Source organism: Nelumbo lutea, chromosome 4 (assembly GCF_056320005.1).
Source record: "Nelumbo lutea isolate HS-2025 chromosome 4, American lotus-T2T, whole genome shotgun sequence".
In the NCBI taxonomy this organism is placed as follows: Eukaryota; Viridiplantae; Streptophyta; class Magnoliopsida; order Proteales; family Nelumbonaceae; genus Nelumbo; species Nelumbo lutea.
Genome location: NC_142687.1, coordinates 23,769,312 through 23,789,525, shown reverse-complemented (window position 1 = coordinate 23,789,525; position 20,214 = coordinate 23,769,312). Strand labels below are relative to the sequence as shown.

Below are 20,214 nucleotides of genomic sequence, written 5' to 3'. Positions count from 1 at the left end.
AAATCCCTTACTTCAGCTACCACATTAGTATCAACACTATAGAGAAAAAAAATGCAAATTTCATCTGGCCATTATTATCTTTCAGCACACCATTGCCACCATACAAATGTGGGTTAATTTGACTCTTGTGTTAATAGGTTTGGGATAGGGTATATTTTCTATGGGAAAACTTGGGGAAATGGTAAGGTTATTCCATGAGAAAGGATGGATTCTAGAAGTCTTCCATGAGGTTTTGAGCATGTCAATGGCTTGGCTTGTTAGGGTTGCCACTCTGGTAGATGTTAATTGTTTTGTTAACACTGTGGAGGGAGGAAGTGGTGGAAGTAGTGGAAGAATTGGTAGGCAGATTATCAGTTTCCATTAAGTGTAAGAATGCAGAGGATGGGTGTATATGGGTCTTAACCAATGTTTATGGCCCTGATTCTTATAGAGAGAGAGGAATGAGATGTGGGAAGAACTATATGCAATCAAGGGGCTATGGGATGGCCCTTGGTGCCTGGGTGGGGATTTTAATGTCATTATATTCTCTGATGAAACCAGTAATCCCCAACAGGTAATTACAACAAGCATGAGGAAATTTAATGGTTTTATTGAAGAATGTGAATTGAAGGAAATACCTTTGCTGCAAGCCAGTTACACTTGGTCCAACCTTCAGGAAACCTCTTTGTGTTCGAAGTTGGACAGGGTCTTATTTAACCTTGCCTGGGAGAATAGTTTGGAAAACTTGGTTGCTAGAGCATTACCTAGGGTCACCTCTGATCACTATCTTATCCGGATAGGTACTAAGTTTTTTCCTACAGGACCCAAACCTTTTAGATTCGAAAATATGTGGCTTACCCATCCAGATTTTGTGAAAAAAGTGAAGGAATGGTGGGGTGAGGAGGAGAGGGGGGTAGGATGGAAGGGGATCAAGTTTCATAAGAAATTAAAAAGGTTGAGAGCCAAAATAAAAGAGTGGAGTAGAGATCATTTTGGTAGAACTAAAGAGCAAAAATTGTGCCTAATCTCTCGAATAGAAAACTTGGATGTAAAGGAATTTCAAAATGGGTTGACCAAGGAGGACAGAGTGTTAAGGAGACAATTGAAAAAGGATTTGGAAGAGGTGTTACTGAGGGAAGAAATTAGTTGGAGACAAAAAATCTAGACACAAGTGGATTAATGAAGGCGATGGGAACACTAGATTTTTCCATGATTTGGAAAATGGGGAGACGAAGAAAGAATCTTGTGACCAAGCTAGAGATAGGAGAGGAGGTGATTACCAACCAGGATGACATAGCCAGAAAATTTGTGGACCACTTCAAATCGATTTATAGAAGACCTTTGAGTGAGGGAGTAGTTGTGGAAGGGGTGGAATGGCCAAGAATTGATGACGGAGTGGCAAGGTGGTTGGAAAGGGATTTCGAGGAAGAAGAGATTAAGAAAGCTGTCTATCTAATGGATAGATCCAAGGCTCCAGGCCCAGATGGCTTTACAATGGGTTTTTATCAAGACTGTTTGGAGGTAGATTTCAATCTTGGGATTCGTGTTTGTATGTATTGCAAATAAAAATCATTTGGCAAGAGTATAGATTTATCATTATAAAACTAAACCAACTTTGCATTTTCATGAACTAGATATATATGCATTTGTACTGAACATTTTTTGTATTTGCACTCTTCCCAAATAGAGCCCAAAGAAACATGTCTCATTGGTTTGCCTCCGTTGGGCAAGTTCCCATTACTAGTCAAATCTTTCAGTTGATTCCTTTGCTGGAGGACCTGCTAAGAAAAATGGAGTTTGCAGAAAGTATTTGATTACCTCAATTGCTTAGAACTAACACTAATATTCTTTAGGTTAGGGCTGTTCATGGGTCAAATCGGTTCAGTTCATAGTTTTCAAGGCACCAAGGCGAGGCTAGGCGACAGGGGGCGCCTAGTCGCCTAGGCAATGATTTTTTTTTTAAAGTAAAACCATATATCCTAGGGTAGTTCCCTAGGTTCCTTAACCATCTTTCCTTAATAATTATTCATAATTTTCATAAGAAAAGTATAAGTTTCATGTTTAAGTCTAGAAAATCAACATTTTATGAGAAGAAAAAGAACAAAGTAAAGAACGTTCAAAAAATATAGGGTATGGACTCCTAGACCTAATGGAACCTTCACTTGTGCTTCTTTCTTCAAGCCCATTTCTTAACTTTCTACTCACCAACCCTATCCGTCAAAAGAAATTTGGTGCAGGCCAGTTCCCCCAAAAATTATGGCGTTTTGTTGGGAAGTATTCCATGGGAAAGTAAACACTCTAGATAACCTACAAAAGAGTTGTTGGGAAGTATTCCATGGGAAAGTAAACATTCTAGATAACCTACAAAAGAGAAGACCTTTCCTCTGTATTTCTCCTAATTGGTGTATCCTCTGTAGAGCTCACGGTGAGGATTATTATCACCTATAAATCTCTTGTCCCTTTTCTGCAGACCTTTGGGCTTGGCTACTTTTGTTGTTTTAGAGTAATTGGAGTTTACCAACAGAAGTTCACATGCTCTTCAACCATTCTACCTTTTATTGGCCTACAAAAATAGGGTGAATTATGTGGAGATGTGCTCGTGCTGCCTTGATTTGGACTCTTTGGGAAGAAGGGAATGCTAGAGTTTTTCAAGAAAAGGAATGGTGCAGTCAGGAATTGAAAGACTGTGTGCTGAATAGGGCAATACCTTGGCTAAAGACCTTGGAAATCTTTCATCAATTCTCCTTTAATGACCTTTGGAGAAATTGATCAACAGTAGCGAGGTGTTCATCCCTAAAGGACAAATCGATTACAAGCTGGTCTCCTCCATTCGAAGGCTCACTGAAGTTGAACTTTGATGGAAGTAGCATGGGTAATCCAGGATTATCTGGAATGGGGGGTGCTTTGAGAAATGAGAAGGGAGAGATTTTGTTGCTCTACTCAGGTCCCTTTGGAATTGGGGACTACATCAGGGCAAAACTATTAGCTGCTGTACAAAGGGTGCAACTTGCAAACCGGATGGGGGTACAACACCTAACAATTGAGGGAGATTCCAAAGTGGTGGTGGGTTGGTTGAAAAATCCTGAAGAGGCTATGTGGCGTTACAAGAATGAAGTGAAGAATTTTAGTTGGTTGACAAGGAATATGTTGGTCACTAACAGTGGGTGGGGAGATCAACAAATACTTTGTTAGATGTGTTAGCTAAGCAAGGGGTAAATAAGGAAGAAATGTTTTGGGCTCAGTTGTGATTCTTGCTTTTCTTTCCTAGTTTGCTTGTAAGATTCAAGGAGGGGCTGCAGTTCGCGCTTCTCCCTGGGATGTTGTATGAACTCACTCTAAATCTGCTTATGAATTAATAAATTTATTATCATTCATAAAAAAAATTGTTTTGGTATATTAGCATCTATTTTCCCAGTGTTACATGGTTGACCTTTTTTAGTTCGGAAAGGATCCTTCTGTGGCATATGTCTTTAGAAGTCATATCTTGAGACAATGGTTTGGTCAAAGGGTTAATTGTATTGATATATTAACATCTTTTGTAACATTTTTTCATGGTTGACCTTTTTCAGTTTGCTAAATTTTATCAAAGAATTACTGGGAAAGGATCCATTTCTGGCATATGTCTTTAGAAGTCATATATTAAGGTAAAACCAACATCACTGTTGTTGTTGCCCTGATTCTTCTAATGATTTTTTATTTATTTTTGTCTTGGTCAGTTTGTCAATACCTATTTTGGTTATTTTTAATTGAACTTTCAGTGCATTGAGTGACATGGTTGAAGCTTCACCAAAGGAAGTCATGTATTTGATCCTGATATTTTTTGAAAGAGTGCAAGTGAAAATGCAACTGTCTGACCACTTGCATGGAACATCTGGAGAGGTGACTTCAAAGATGTGCAATTTATTCCAGAAGGATATATGCCACTGGGTAAGGGAGATAAATGATCTCGCTAATAGGAATTCACTAAATATTCATTTCCATGAGTCTAAGTTGGCTTTGCTCTGGGGAACTCTGAGTTGCTACCCTCATATTACTGGTACCCAAGCAGAATCGTCCTTAATAATGGATTTGGTAAATGCACTTGATCAACTTTTGAGAACTGGAGCAGGTGAGTTTGACAGTTCTGATTATATGCTTTATCATAAAATATAATAGATGCATCTGATCTGATCAACAATATGAGTATGTAGCATACTTTTATGCATCAATTCTCTCTTGATATTAATAAAGATAAACTATTATCAATAAAAAAAAGAGTATCCATCAAATGAACTGTTGAAGGGGCTAGAAGGACTGGAAAGGACATAGGTTTAAGTAGTAAGAAATGATTTAGGCATTCATAATTTAATAATGTTTATGGCACTAAACAGAATGGAATGGAAAAAAAGGTTGATGTGGCCAAACAATGAAAAAGGAAGAAAATGGAGGCTTTTCATTTTATAGGTAAAATGTTTTTTTTTGGAATCAAACAAAAAAGATGTTAAATTCAAAATTCACAATGGAGAATGTGTTGTAATAAGCATGCATGTTTGACCAACCACACCATCTGTAACCGTGGCACACTTATTTCAATTGGAGAAAATGCAGTTGTAGATCTTCTGACAACAAAGATGACCTACTCACAATGCCAAAATCGTTTCTTTCCTTCTTTTTGGTATTCTTCGACTGTTATCTCTTCAACAGCAAAACCCAAAAGAAAACGCCATTCTTCAATAGAACCTTACCAAATTTCAAACAAGTAAATAAAAATCAGAATGAAACAATTCCTCAAATGTATGTAGTTTATGGAAGTAATTTCAAGAGCAAGCCCAGTCATTAAGCCATGAACAAAGGATGCAAGGAATCCAATGATCCTAGTGCAGCTGGGATTTTGGACAGTCCTTATGGGATTAAAAAAACGAAACTCCTAGTGAGGGAAAGTTACAGTTCTATTGTGGTTGCTGAAAACAAAGAAAAAGAGGAGGCAGAGGTTGAAGCATAGTTTTCAAGGGCCAAGGCGAGGCTAGGCGACCATGGGGCGTCCAGGTGCCTAGCGTCCAGGTGCCTAGCCCTTGCCTAGGCAATGGAATTTTAAAATAAGAAGCCATTGGGTTTCTACCCCTTCTGAACTAGGTTTTTTGGTTTTATGTATTCTGCACATACTTTTGTGCTTTTGTTTGTTGCAGTGTTGCTTGATGAGAACAATTACTAAAACAAAAGGAGAAAATGAAGAAAAAAAGTATGGGGCGTAGCCCCTGTTCCTCCCCTGTTTCAGACACTAATAATGAGGGAAAAAAAGCTGAAAACATGCAAGAAATTTAAGAACAAAAGAAGGTGGTGGAGCCCCTGTTTAGTCCGATAATATGATTAAAACCAGGAAATAAGAATGGGGTGGAGCCCCTGTTTTAGTTCAACAAAAAGGAAGAGGAAGAGTAGAATAATGGGGTGTAACCACTGTTTTAAATCAGTGGGAAAAGAGAACAAAACAAAGGAGGAAACTGATTAACTCACCATGACTTAGAGGACTGTGTAGGAACAATGGAGGGCTGTTGTTCTCTCCTCTTCCTCAGTTGATTCTTTTGTCAAAGTGAAAACCTCAAAGATTATTTTGTTTTTATTTTCCTCACAACAAAAACATGATAACATGCAACAGTTCCTATTATAAAAACTAAAACCAACCAATACAATATTATATATTTATATTTATTTTCTTTTAATAAATATTATTTATTATATCTGTGTTTTGGTCCCCTAAGCATGCGCCTAATATATTTTTTCTTGGCGTTTGGGAGTGGCACTCTTTGAAAACTGCCTAGTCGCCTAGGCTTGACAACTATGGGTTGAAGAATTTACAAGGGAAAAATAATCTAATGAAAGGGGTGGTCAGACCTAATTTTGGTTTTTGCCATTCTCTTCAATCTCTCCTCTTTCTTTCTCTGCATAAACTTCCTTTTCTCTTTCTTTCCTTCTTTCTTTCACAGTTTTTATATCAAAACAGATCATCCTAACTTTTCTACTTCAAAAGAGTGGAGGTAGAGTTCAAGTAATGCTGATAGAACATGATTTTAGGCTAAGTATGATATAACTCAATCTATCCGTTTATGTATGAAGATTCTTAACTATGTCTGGACCGTTGTAATTCTTGCACTGTCTTTAGGTTATCTAGATATCTTCTATGCTTTATGGTAGGTTATTTACATCATGTTTCTTCAGATAAAATTGCAGGTCTTCCTATACAAACTTGGCAAAGCTTAATTGGCACTGGTTTAGCTTCCTATCATAAATTAATTTTGGGTAATACAGCTGAGCTTGCAGAAACCAGCAACTTCCTCCGTATTGCAAGACAATACAAAAGTTCCTCACATATATTGTTTTCTGTAGCTGACTTTTTAGATTCTGTTCATGGGTAAGCTGATCAGTATGCCAAATTGATATACTCTGGGATTTTATTTCATCATCTTATGAAAACTTTTTTAATGAATAAATTGTACTGATTCATTTGTTATTCATATTTCACAAAATACTAACATTCTATCATGACACTAATGATAGTGCTAAATATCAAGAACATCAAGGTCATAAAATATATCATCCAGAGCTTAAGGCAGAGAAGGCTATTGATGCTGTCAAGTTATTTTCTGAGAATTTGTGCCATTCAGAGAAGGATCTTCGTCTTTCAACCCTAAGAATATTGTGCCACTATGAACTTCTGGATGCTCAGCTATCCAAGATGGATGAACCTCCCAAAAAGAAATTGAAAACTGATGGTTCACAGTTATGCTGTGCTGAACTCCAGTGCCATAACGTATGTTGCCCTGTTTTCTGGTTGATCTGTTTCTTGTTTTTAATTTTTGTTTCACTAACCTTCATCTGTTATTTCCCCAAAATTTCAGGTTGTTCAGCTCCTTCTTTCAATTGAATCAACTCCACTTTCAATTTCTACGAGCAGAAAAATTGTTGTATTGATTTCTAGAATACAGATGGATCTGTCTGCTGGGAGGATCTCTGAAGCTTATGCGCCTCTTTTACTGAATGGAGTTATTGGCATATTTCATAATCGCTTTGGCCATCTATGGGAACCAACATTGGAATGCCTTGTGGTTCTAATAAACAAGTATTGTATGCTTGTGTGGGATAAATTTGTTTGTTATCTTGAACAATGCCAATCAAAGTTCCTCACTTTCTGTAGTGAACTTGGGAGCACCCCTCCTGGGTCCCCCAACAAATCATGTGGTATGGACAATTCACATCTTGGTTTGTCGAGTTTATTTGGACTCGTCTATTTTTCTTTTCTACACTTGGATTTAAAAACATTAGGCAATGGCTGGTCTATGCGTTTGTGTTGAGTAAAGTTTTAGGTCGTTGGAGGTTTGACAGTTTAGTTTCGAAGTTTAATTCACCATTACTCTTTTACTTAACTAATTTTACTTTGAATTACTTACTCAAAAGGGGAATTCATATGTGGGTCCTTCAGTGTTTAAATGGAGCACCTCGGGTGCACCTAGGCACGTAGGTGTGAGGACCATGAGGTGACCCCCTTTCAAAAGGCCCATGCCTGTGTCTCTTTGCGCTTCAACCCAGGCACAATCTTTCTTTGAGTTTGCTTTATTTTTTACTTTTTTATACATTCTTATGTCTTTTACACCCGTATAATTGTGTATTAGCTTCAGAATTGCCTTTTATTGGTACTTGTGCATTAGTAATGTTCTCTTAACTTTTAACGAAATGAAATACCTTTTGTTTGCTTAAATCCCTAGATGATGCAAGATAGGGTCTTGGATAGCAATTTCTACCAAAGAAGCAACAGTAGTGCTACAATCTCTGATCTCCAAGACTCTATCCCTAAAACAGAATGAGCTGTGATCAAAATTACAAATACCATTATTCTTATTTATATGGGCAAAATATTCATGTTGGTAATGCTCCCTCTGAACTCTAGTACGTGCTTGTTTGGGCTTGCCTGAAGGGGTCTTTTCCTCTGGTTCTGGGCCTAGCTGTCCTCGGCCTCCATAAGGGCCCCAACCTCCTAGGATTAGGAATGTAAGATGTTTATCATACTATCTACTTGAAGTAATGTAACTAGGGGATAGACAAATGTAATAAGAGTTTCACATGCTTGAATTGTTTAGTGTTTGAAGCAATTTGGTATGATCCATGTCTGTTTTTTTTTTTTTAATCCAGGTTGCATATTTTTAATGAATTAATGTTTTTTTTTTGCCAAAATGTTGTGCCTTTGTCCAGATGTATGCCTTGCATTGCACCTCAATGCTACAAGACCCTTATACTTTTTTGTGCCTCTCGCTTTTGTAATATTGGGATTCCTTTAACTTAATGCCTTTTTCATCCATGTTAGGAAAAAAGGATAAAGAAAGCTGTGAATTGATCTATCAAAAGACTTTTACTTAATTATTTCATGTTGCTAAACTTAACTATTCATTTGCATGGTTATTATATTTTTAAGATATCTGATCTTCATTATGGATTTCACTTATTAGATCTGGTGGAGCGCTTCAATTCATTTGTTTCTCCCGATTCTGATAGTACACCATGTGCAACAGTAGTATCTTTATTGCTTCAGTTATTGCAAAAGATTCCAAATATTTCAGAGTCTCGGTCCCGACACCTTATTCCTTTGTTCTTGAAGTTTTTGGGGTACACTAGCAATGATTTTGAGAGGTACAGGAAACTGGTTCTTATTTTGTCACTATTTCTGTGTTGTTTTCCATTATATGCAGTTCGTATTGTCTTATTAAAATATATTGCTCAAATCCTTGGTTTTTTCTAAATCCATCCTGAGCTTGCAGTATTGGATCATTCAACTCATATGCTTGTAAAGGCAAAGAATGGAAGGGAGTCCTTAAGGAATGGTTAAATTTGTTGAAGTTGATGCGAAATCCCAAGTCTTTATATTTAAGCAAAGTTATTAAAGACATTTTAATCAATAGGTTGGTAATTTTATTTGCATTCCATTGTAATAGATCTAAAGTTTTTTGCGGCTTTTCAGCTGTTTTATTGGTGCTTCTAATATATGAAATTGTGGAATTTTGGTTTTCTCAGGCTCCTTGATGAGAATGATGCAAACATACAGATGCAGGTTCTTGGCTGCTTGTTGAATTGGAAAGATGACTTCTTAGTCCCATATGAGCAGCATTTGATAAATCTAATCATTTCGAAAAGTTTACGGGAAGAGCTTGCAACATGGACTTTGTCCAAGGAGTCCCCTCTTGTTCAGGAACAGCACAGAATGGATTTGATTCCTTTGGTAATCCGGATATTGATACCAAAAATTAGAAAGTTAAAGACACTGGCCTCACGGAAGGTATTGTTTGTGTATTTGACTATAAATTCTCCTCCTATTCTTGCAGCTGCTACAGATGAATTCCATTCATGTTTTCCTTTTAGATCATTTGATGTTGATCCTAGAAGTGTATATGATGTATTTTTCCTTTTCAGAATCCTAGTATTCATCACCGAAGGGCAGTTCTATGTTTCTTGGCACAAATGGATATTGATGAGCTTCCTCTTTTATTCACCTTGCTTCTAAAACCATTGCAATCCAAATTTACTGGAACCGAAGGTTCTCATAATTTCTTTTGGAGCCGCAGAGTTTCCATGGATGAATTTCAAGCATCTGGTTTTATAAATTTTTTCAGCCTGGATAATACAGATAGCTCGTCTTGGAAGAAGACTTATGGTTTCCTGCATGTCATTGAAGACATCCTCAGAGTTTTTGATGAGTTGCACATTAAACCTTTCCTTAACCTATTGATGGGGTTTGTTGTCCGGGTAATGGAAAGCTGTACGTTGAGACTTGACAGTGCAAAAAGCAGTGGATCTTGTCTAGTTGGAAAATTTTCTAGCACCTACATGGATGTTCATGACACGACCAGTGCAACAGAGAATCCAACTATGGTAATATTTCTTATCTGCTGGGTTTCTATTTTTTTTGTCAAGCCTCATTTTGTTAAATTAATAAAAGTTATAGAATATTGGAAGAAATTGTATCAATCAAAATTTATCAAAAAAAAAAAAAAGAAATAGTATCGATCATAAAATATTGGAAGAAATTGCAGGTTCTACAGATCTTTCCTTGACACACTAGCAGACTTAAAAGTAGTCGGAAAATTGGAAGATGCAGGATCAACAACATAAGACTTGGAAACGGGTATATGCAATGGATGGGAAAACGGTCTTTCTTGATTTGTACTCTGCCCTTTAAAATGGGTATGAGAGGAAAGGATATTTAAGACTTAAAGAAATAACATCTTTCGAGACAAAATGCTCTCCAAAAATTGGATCGAAACATGTTTTCTCCTTTTAGGTAGGGGAACACCCAAGAATTTTATATTTGAGGTGGTTATGATCAAATTTGACTCTAGGACTTGCGTCATGGACAAAACAAATGCATCCAAAGATTCTCAAGGGAAGATTAAGAACAGGTTCATAAGAGATGGTAACTTGTTAATTAAATATACTGCTGCCTGAACTGAGAATACTATGGAACAAGTCTCTTACCAACTCTACAATGTGTTGATCCATCTTTTCTGGTCTTTTTTTTGTTCGGGTTGTGGGGGCATATAAGTTCTAATGAAGTACTCCTTCTTCTTTCAAAAAATAATGTTAACTTCTCAAAAGGCCAACTACAGCACCCATAAGAAGTAGTCTGTTGCAACTTGAAGGGGATAGAAGGGATAGAGGCAGACAAAAAAGGACATTGATTGAAGTAGTTGGATATGACACTAAACAGAATGAAATGGTGAAACAGTATTCATTTAGCCAACCCCATATAGTTGGGAAAAGGCTTAGGTGATGATGATTTATATTGAGCATCTACCATATTATAAATATTTTATGACTTGTGGTACTTCCTCTCCAGTATTAAGAAGATAAAGCCATATATAAACAGCATAGTCGTCAAGGCGCCCTTTGAGGCTCACCTCGCCTAATCGCCAAGCAGTTTTCTACTTCATACTATAAAATGCTTTTTTATTCATTCTTTTTTGAGATTATATTTATAAAATAGACATTATTAAACTAAAATAATCATTTTGTGTGTTTATATACTAATTTCTTTCTATTATTTTCTTATTTATTAGGGTTTAATCAACACAAACATTGCTAAATGCTGTATTGAACCCTCAAAGACTTAAAAATCTGAACCAATAAGTAAGGAAGAACTTAAAATTTTATCTAATCAGACATTTTCCTCTTCCAATATATTCTTCTTCTACTTCTTCTACTTCTTCTTCTACTACTACTACTACTACTACTACTACCAATACTTTTTATTTTCTTCTTTTCCTTTAACAAAAATAAGGGTTCAACCCCTATATTTTTGAATTTTATTTTCATTCTTCCTTTTCTTCTCATGAATATGCTGATTTTCTATACTTTAATATGAAATTTATACTTTTCTTATGAAAATCATAAATAATCATTAAAGAAATATGGTTATGGTACCTAGGGAACTACCCTAGGATCTATGTTTTTGACATAAAAAAATCCATCGCCTTGGTGACTAGGCAACAAGGCACCCCTAGTCGCCTAGCCTCGCCTTGACGCTTTGAAAACTATGATAAAAAGAATGAAATTTCTATATCCACCCATATTTGGAATAGAATAAAGTCCTCAAACATCAATATGCACAAGATGAAATGGAACAGAATTTCTTTTATTACCTAAAAAGTTGTTATACAATTCTTTGAGAATTGATACACTTTACATCGTAGACTCAAGGTTGACAAAGACTGGAAAGATTTGGAAGCATATACTTAAAAGAAAAAGAAAAGAAAAGAAAAGAGACATGACTGAGACTACAAACTGTCTTGGTGTTTCATTTAGAAGGTATACTGTATTAGTTTTATAGCCACTTCCTATCATCCTCCCAATGCTTGGGTCTAGAAAGAGAAAAAACCTAGGATGGAAGATCACATGGCAACTTATTTATTTATATTTATGGTAACTCAGAAAATTATGAACATGGAGAGTGTACTCAAGTGAGATTTCATTACTTAGCTTAACTTTCACTCTTAGCAGATATAGGAGTATGAGATTCATCAACTATAATTATTTCTACCTATACAGTCTCTATATAAGATGAACGACAAGATATACCTATCTTTCGATCATATCCAATCACCTAGGGACCTTGGATGTTCAGACAGGTAATGAGGGAAATTAGAAAGCTAGCAAGAGAGGCTGAGGTCACATTTAGGTTGGTTAACTGATCTGCAAATGCTCTGGCAGATACTTTAACATAGCAAGGGGTATCTTGGGAGCTACTATTTTGGGCCTATTTGTACTCATTGAGCGCCGCATTCTATATTATTATGAATTAATAAAAATGATAGGTACCAATAAGAAAAAAAGCAATCAATAAGTTAGGGCATCAGATTCATAAAAACTTACACCACAACTACCTTCCAGCTGTGTTCAGATGTGATGGAATTTCTCTGTTTTAATGCTGGCAACAATCACAACATAGAACCCATTCGATTAAGGGAAGTTGTTGGTACACCTTGGCTGCATTTTGTTCCCAAGTTTGTAGTCGCTGTTTGATGTGTAATCATGAGTACACCTTGTTCTATCACGAAGATCCTAGAAGGTGTTTGCCACTTGTCTGAAATGTTGGATGTGCTTCAGATGAGAATTGCCATTTAACAGCAAATAGAATGCCAAATATGCTTTTGGAACATTGCTGATTCTTTTCTTCTGATTGTCACAAGTATAGTATGGAATTGTACAATATTTTTTGTCATTGCTAACAAGCAATGCATTTATCAAGTGATAAAAGAATGCTGTACAAGAGTGGGTTTTGTCCCTAACACATCACCCCCTTCTGACATGTTAGCCTCTGCTACCTATCATATGCTGTATATTACATTCCTCCCTCCTGAGAAGCGATCCCCCGATACAACATAGTTCTGTTTACCACCTGTTTTGTCAAAGTATCACATTGTATAATTGCTATTTTTTTTATGGGTTTGTATGATTGTTAACTTTGATCTGTGATATTTTGCAGTCTAATACAACTGTGAAGCAGTTAAAGGAATTGAGATCTTTGTGCCTGAAGATCATATCTTTCACTCTGAATAAGTATGAAAGTCATGATTTTGGTGGTGAATTCTGGGATTTGTTCTTTATATCAGCAAAGCCTTTGATTGACAGTTTCAAGCAGGGTGGTTCTAGCAGCGAAAGACCAAGTTCACTGTTCTCATGCTTTTTTGCAATGAGTAAAAGCCAAGCGCTAATCTCCTTCTTGTGTAGAGACAAAACTGTAGTTTCTTCTATATTTTCAATTCTAACTGTGCAGACAGCAACCGATGCTGTTGTATCATATGTTCTTGGTTTCATTGAGAACCTCCTGAATCTCAATAATGATTTAGATCATCATGAAGATAATGCTGTAGAAAGAGTTCTACTCCCAAGCCTCGAGGCACTCATTTGTAGTTTGCACTGTCATTTCCATCGCCACAACAAGACTGCAAGGTTTGTCCTTGTGATACCATGATTCCAACGCTTCTTTCTTGTGTTAGTTGGTGGTGAACTGGTGATTGGTTGTGAATTTATGCTGCTTATCTAAATGATGAGTTTGATTGATAATGAATATGATTGTTCTCAAATTAAATAGTATTTGATCTTAATGGACTTTTTTTTAATCTTAAATCATGTATAATTCTTGGCTGAGAATACAGAAATAGCTTTTTCTATTTCTTTGCTCAAGAATACTTAAGACTCTCAGATGTCAAGTTCAAATTTGATGTATGCAGCCTAGACAAGCCTGGTCTTTCTGGGATGGGAGGAGTTTTTAGGAACAATGAAGGCCTAATTCGAGGTCCAGTCGGAACTGGGGATTCTACAAGGGCTGAATTACAATCAGTGCTGTATGGGCTTCTTAAAGCCAAGCAATTGAACTATAGGAACTTAATTATTAGTAGTCGATCAAGACTACAGTCATTCTTGAATCCAAAAAGGTTTCGGATGGAGAAAAGAAGAAGAAGAAAAGAAGGAGAAAAGGAGGAGAAGCAGAAGTACACAAGGGTTTAGAAAGGAGAGGGACAGATAGATTATATCTGCCGCCCCACTCTTAATATTTATATGTTATGTTCACTAATTGTAGAAAAAAGGCAGAATTTCCCTTAATGCTTACATGGCAAATAAAACAATAATAAGCTGAAATAACAAGCTGTCTGAAATAACTACCAACTAACACTGATATAACTAACAAAGATTACATGTGCTGTCATACGAACACAGTGGGGACCACAGCTGTGGGGCTCACATCAGTGTTCTCTATACTCCCCCTCAAGTTGGGAATATATATGTCATTCCCAACTTGCATAGGTATGCCTCTAACTTCTTCCTTGGAACAGCCTTGGTGAGAAGGTTTGCGAGCTGCATGTTGGAGGTGATATATGGGAGACACACTTCTTGAGATGAGACCCTTTCTCTGACAAAATGTCGATCAACTTTGATGTGTTTAGTTTTGTCATGCTGCACCGGATTGTGAGCTATATTAATAGCTGCTTGATTATCACAATACAACATCAAGGGCTTCTCATAATCAATACCCAACTCTTCAAGTAGTGATTTCAGCCATAGGATTTCAGCCACTCCATTAGCTATTGATCTGTATTCAGCTTCAGCACTAGAGCGAGAAACAACACTTTGTTTTTTACTCCTCCAAGAGACAAGGTTACCTCCTACAAAGGCACAATATCCAGTGGTAGACCTGTCATCAGCACTCCCAGCCCAATCAACATCTGATTAGACGTCTACCTTCATGTGATGAAGGAGTCATTTGAGGGACTCAATCCCACTATTATCATTCCCTGTCACTACAATATCATCCACATATACAACAAGCAAGGTTAAAGAAGTGTTCACTCTTTTAACGAACAATGTATGGTCTGACTGGGCCTGTACATAGCCGAATTTTCCAAGGGATAGTTTGAATCTATCAAACCAAGCTCTGGGGGACTGCTTTAGTCCATACAGTGCTTTATTCAGTCGGCAAACCTTCTTACTTGTCTTTGCATCATAAAATCCAGGGGGTAATTGCATGTAGACTTCTTCCTGTAAGTCTCCATTCAGAAATGCATTTTTAACATCCATCTGGAATAAAGGCCAAGAATAACTTGCTGCAAGGGCTAATAGAACTCAAATAGTAGTCATCTTTGCTACTGGGGCAAAAGTCTCCAAGTAGTCTATACTATAAGTCTGAGTAAATCCTTTTGCAACCAATCGGGCTTTATACTTTTAATGGAACCATCAACATTATGTTTCATAGTAAATACCCATCTACATCCAATCGGTTTCTTTCCTTTGGGTTGGTCAACTAGCTCCCAAGTATTATTTCTCAAAAGGGCATCCATTTCAACCTTCATTGCATCTTTCCACTCAGGAACTGACAATGCTTCTTGCACTGTTCTGGGGATAGGAATATCAGTAATGGAAGTAAGAAAGGACCTGTAAGAGGGAGACAGGCGATCATAGGACAAAAACTAGGAAATGCAGTGAGCTGTGTGGATGTGGTGCAATGTCGTTTCCCTTTATGGACTGCAATGGGGAGGTCAAGATCATTCGAAGGAAGGGAAGTAGCAACAGTGGAAGGTATCTCAGTGAGAACTGGATCTGATAAGGGGATTGTAGTATGTGGATTTTGATCCGCAGAAGGAACTGGGGCTGGCCTGGACTGCTAATGACTGAAATCAACCTGCCTCCACCTCCTATGATAAACTTTCAACTCCTGACACCTCTAACAACCCTCCCCATTACAGCCCTCATTACTCAATGGAATGGGTAAAGGAACCTCATATGAGTTAACTCCTCTCTCACTGCTCTCCCCCCGAGGAAAAAGGCCCAAATTCTCACTACTCTCCCCTTGAGGAGAAACCCTAGGGTAATAGGGTACCTCCTCAAAGAAAGTAACATCCATCGAGACAAATCTTCTCCCGGAAATAGGTTCATAGCAGCAATAACCCTTTTGAACAAAGTAGGTGCAACCAAAGGTTTTAAGGGGAACAGTAAATAATTCCTCATCTGGGTATAGAAGGGTAAACGGAGGGTTCATGTCAAGAACCCGTGAGGGAACCCGATTAATAAGATACACTACCATGAGAATAGCATCACCCCAGATACACTGCCGTGAGAATAGTCGATCAAGACTACAGTCAGTCTTGAATCCAAAAAGGTTTCGGATGGAGAAAAGAAGAAGAAGAAAAGGAGAAAAGGAGGAGAAGCAGAAGTACACAAGGGTTTAGAAAGGAGAGGGACAGATAAATTAAATCTGCTGCCCCACTCTTAATATTTATATGTTATGTTCACTAATTGTAGAAAAAAGGCAGAATTGCCCTTAATGCTTACATGGCAAATAAAATAATAATAAGCTGAAATAACAAGCTGTCTGAAATAACTACCAACTAACACTGATATAACTAACAAAGATTACATGTGCTGTCATACGAACACAGTGGGGACTACAGCCGTGGGGCCCACATCAGTGTTCTCTACAAAAGGGATTCAAAGGTTGTAATAAACTGGTTACAAACCGAAAAGGAGGAACCTGTAAATATAGAAACTCCTTGAGGGAGGCTAGGTTCCTATTGCAAGGGTTGGGAGGCAAGGCTGGTTGGGTGTACAGATCTGCTGATTGCATTACAGATGGGCTAGCTAAACCGGAAGCAACAAGACAACATGTGTTTTGAGGTGTGGTTTCCTTAAAGGATCTTTTAATATGAGAGCTTTGTAGGGCTTATCCAAGGCTTGCCCCTTTCGCTGTTATAGTGTGTTCATCCTTAACTGATCAATAAAAATGTTCTGTTACTGATAAAAAAAGATCCTTAGCCTTGTTGAAAATCTGTTCTCGAATATGTGAATCTGTTAATATGGTTGCCACGTCTTGAATTATAGTCAAATTACATTCTTATCTGCACAATGGTTCCCATCTCATTAGGGGTAGGTGTATTGCTCTTGTTACTGGATCCACTTCTCTAGTTATGTGCTTGAGCTTGCTGTTTAATGACTAATCTTTGTTGATATACTAGAAAATTGGTCAAGTGGCCTGAAAAGCGGGAGCTGGTGATATTCAAACTGTTATCAAAATATGTAAAAGATCCTTCGTTGGCAAGGAAGTTTGTTGATATTTTACTTCCCTTCTTAGCAGAAAAAGCTCGGAAAACAGGTAAGAATGAGTTCTGAGATTACTAGTAAGGATCACTTTTTAATCTATAAATTTATCAAACTTAATATGTTTTACCGCAGAAGAGTGCATGGAAGGTTTGCAAGTGATTCAAAGCATTGTTCCAGTATTGGAAAATGATATTAGTGGAGAAATTTTAAAGGCCATTTCTCCATTTCTTATTTCTAGTGGGCTGGACGTAAGGTTGTCCATATGTGATCTTCTTGATTGTCTGGCTATGAGTAACCCTTCCTTAGTCTTTCTGGTAACAAGCCCCCACTTATTATTGTTTTGTTTCGAATTGAACCAAAAGTATTTTCTTCAACTTTTCAACTCAGTATCACTATCCTCATATTCCTTGCTTTGATACAGGCAAGACTTGTCCGTGAACTGAATGCCATCTCTGCATTGGAAATGGGTGAAATGGATTTTGATACTAGAATTAGTGCTTATGAAAATATTAGCCCAGAGTTCTTCTCGACTATCAAAGATACTCATGCATTAATAATCTTATCTCACTGTGTATATGATATGTCATCTGAAGAATTGATTTTAAGGCAAAGTGCATCGAGGTTGTTGCTCTCCTTCTTCCAGTTTGCCGCTCAAATTATGGGCAGTGAAGCCCGAGGTGGTGAACAAATTTATGAAGCTAGGGGTGATGTTGACATCTCTTGGACTAAAGTGTCTGTTCAGCGTATCATAGAAAAGTTCTTTCTAAAGCATATGGGGACTGCAATGTGCAAGGAAGTTTCCATTCAAAAGGTGTCATTCTTGAAAGTTCACTGTATTTTGGCCTTCAAATGAAATTCACAAAAGTTCTTTTTCTTGTTAATGGGTGACTTGTAATTTCATAATTTTTGGATTATTTATTTCAGGAGTGGATTGCTTTGCTCAGAGAAATTTTGTTGAAGCTTCCAGAGATACATGCTTTAAATTCATTTAGGTCTCTTTGCAGTGAAGATGCAGAAGTTGACTTTTTCAACAATATTCTTCACCTACAGGTTTTTTCTTGCCTTGTCCTTCAGTGAATTCCTGAACAAGGTTCTCTTGATGTTCCATCCTCACTTATCTTTTCATTCTTACAGAAACACAGGAGAGCAAGGGCGTTGTCACGCTTTAGGAACATCATTAGTATTGGAGGCTTTCCAGAGGTAACCATTATACCTGTAATACATTGGTCTTTGTCCTTCTATACCTGCTAAAGTCTTGTTTCGTTCTTGCAGAACATCATAAAGAAAATATTTGTCCCGCTTTTCTTCAGTATGCTTTTTGATGTAAAAGATGGAAAAGGAGAACATGTTAGAAATGCATGCTTAGAGACACTTGCTTGTATTTCTGGTCACATGAAATGGGATTCATACCGTGCATTCCTAGTTAGATGTTTTAAGGAGATGACCTTGAGGCCTAACAAACAAAAGGTTCTATTGAGGCTAATTTCTTCTGTTCTGGACCAGTTTCATTTCTCTGAAACTTGTTACAGACAAGGGCCAAAAGATAAGGCTTCTGAGGATTCAAGTCCTGGTATTACTGGAATGGGTTCCTCCATCATGTTGCACAGATGTACTAATTCTTCTGAGCTTACTGAGGTCCAATTGTTCCTTCAAAAAACAATACTACCAAAGATACACAAATTGAAGGAAATGCTGAATGCTGAATCTGAGGAAGTTAATGTCACCATCACTCTTGTGGAACTAAAGCTATTGAAGTTGCTACCATTGGACACCATGGAATCACAACTGCCGAGCATCATCCATCACATATCTAATTTCCTGAAAAATCGTAAGGAAAGTGTTCGTGATGAAGCCCGATCTGCTTTGGCTGCTTGTTGCAAGGTACTTGGCCCAGAATACTTTCAGTTCATAGTTAAAGTTTTACGAGCAACCTTGAAGCGAGGATATGAGTTACATGTACTGGGATATACTCTTAATTTCCTATTGTCAAAGTGCCTTTTCAATCCAGTCATGGGAAAACTGGATTATTGTTTAGAAGAGCTGCTCTCAATTGCAGAGGATGATATTCTTGGAGATGTTGCGGAGCAAAAAGAGGTTGAAAAGATTGCATCAAAGATGAAAGAAACTAGGAAGTGCAAGTCTTTTGAAACCTTGGAGTTAATTGCTGAAGGCATTATGTTTAAAACACATGCTCTGAAGCTGCTTTCACCCATTAAATCTCATTTACAGAAGCATATTACACCAAAAATGAAAGAAAAATTTCAGACGATGTTAAATCATATTGCTGCAGGTATCGAGAGCAATCCATCTGTAGATTCAACTGATCTATTTATCTTTGTATATGGTCTCATTGAGGATGGTAGCAGAGACGAAGATCCACAGGGTCATACTTCATCAATAAGCAAACCCGCTAAACAATGTAGCAATGAGTTAGCTGATGAAAGCAAATCCTCTGGCTGTGCTATTGGCTATGAATCACAAATTTCATATCTTGTTACAGTTTTTGCTCTTGGGGTACTACGGAATCGTCTAAATAACTTGAAGTTGGATGGTAAAGATGAAAAATTGCTGTCACTGTTAGATCCCTTTGTGAAGATTCTTGGTAATTGCTTGAGTTCTAAGTATGAAGATATTTTATCTGCTGCTCTTAGGTGCCTTACTCCATTGATACGAATGCCATTGCCATCCCTTGAAGTCCAGGCTGATAAGATTAAAATTTTGCTGTTGGATATTGCCCAGAAATCAGGAAATGTGAGCAGTCCTTTGATGCAGTCATGTCTAAGATTGTTAACAGTGCTTCTGCGCTGCACCAGAATTACGCTTTCTACTGATCAACTGCATATGTTGATCCAGTTTCCTCTGTTTGTGGATCTTGAAAGGAATCCTTCCTTTCTTGCACTTTCACTTTTAAGGGCAATTGTTGGACGTAATTTGGTTGCCCCTGAGATCTATGATCTTGTCACGAAAGTTTCAGAATTGATGGTAACAACTCAAATAGAACCAATTCGCAAAAAATGTAGCCAAATTCTATTGCAGTTCTTGCTTGACTATCGTCTTTCTGAGAAACGCTTGCAACAACATCTGGACTTCCTTCTTTCAAATCTGAGGCAAGGATCCAAATGCAGT

At 37.4% G+C, this 20,214-nt stretch overlaps 1 protein-coding gene across 2 annotated transcripts in view; it reads left to right on the top strand.

Annotated features, from left to right (window-relative positions):
- Window positions 1-20,214, top strand: part of LOC148854638 (ARM repeat superfamily protein) — a 91,754-nt gene that overhangs the window by 54,948 nt on the left and 16,592 nt on the right. Inside the window, exons 11-26 of one of the 2 annotated variants that reach the window (XM_088941477.1) lie at window positions 3,549-3,623; window positions 3,738-4,087; window positions 6,172-6,364; window positions 6,511-6,763; window positions 6,852-7,191; window positions 8,454-8,634; window positions 8,763-8,903; window positions 9,016-9,277; window positions 9,412-9,870; window positions 12,980-13,446; window positions 17,004-17,140; window positions 17,224-17,402; window positions 17,510-17,899; window positions 18,013-18,138; window positions 18,223-18,288; window positions 18,361-20,195. In XM_088941477.1, the coding sequence (XP_088797603.1) occupies window positions 3,549-3,623; window positions 3,738-4,087; window positions 6,172-6,364; window positions 6,511-6,763; window positions 6,852-7,191; window positions 8,454-8,634; window positions 8,763-8,903; window positions 9,016-9,277; window positions 9,412-9,870; window positions 12,980-13,446; window positions 17,004-17,140; window positions 17,224-17,402; window positions 17,510-17,899; window positions 18,013-18,138; window positions 18,223-18,288; window positions 18,361-20,195 (5,454 nt within the window). Of the gene's footprint in view, window positions 1-3,548; window positions 3,624-3,737; window positions 4,088-6,171; window positions 6,365-6,510; window positions 6,764-6,851; window positions 7,192-8,453; window positions 8,635-8,762; window positions 8,904-9,015; window positions 9,278-9,411; window positions 9,871-12,979; window positions 13,447-17,003; window positions 17,141-17,220; window positions 17,403-17,509; window positions 17,900-18,012; window positions 18,139-18,222; window positions 18,289-18,360; window positions 20,196-20,214 lie in introns of both variants that reach the window. The other variant, XM_088941476.1, reaches the window with a different exon arrangement.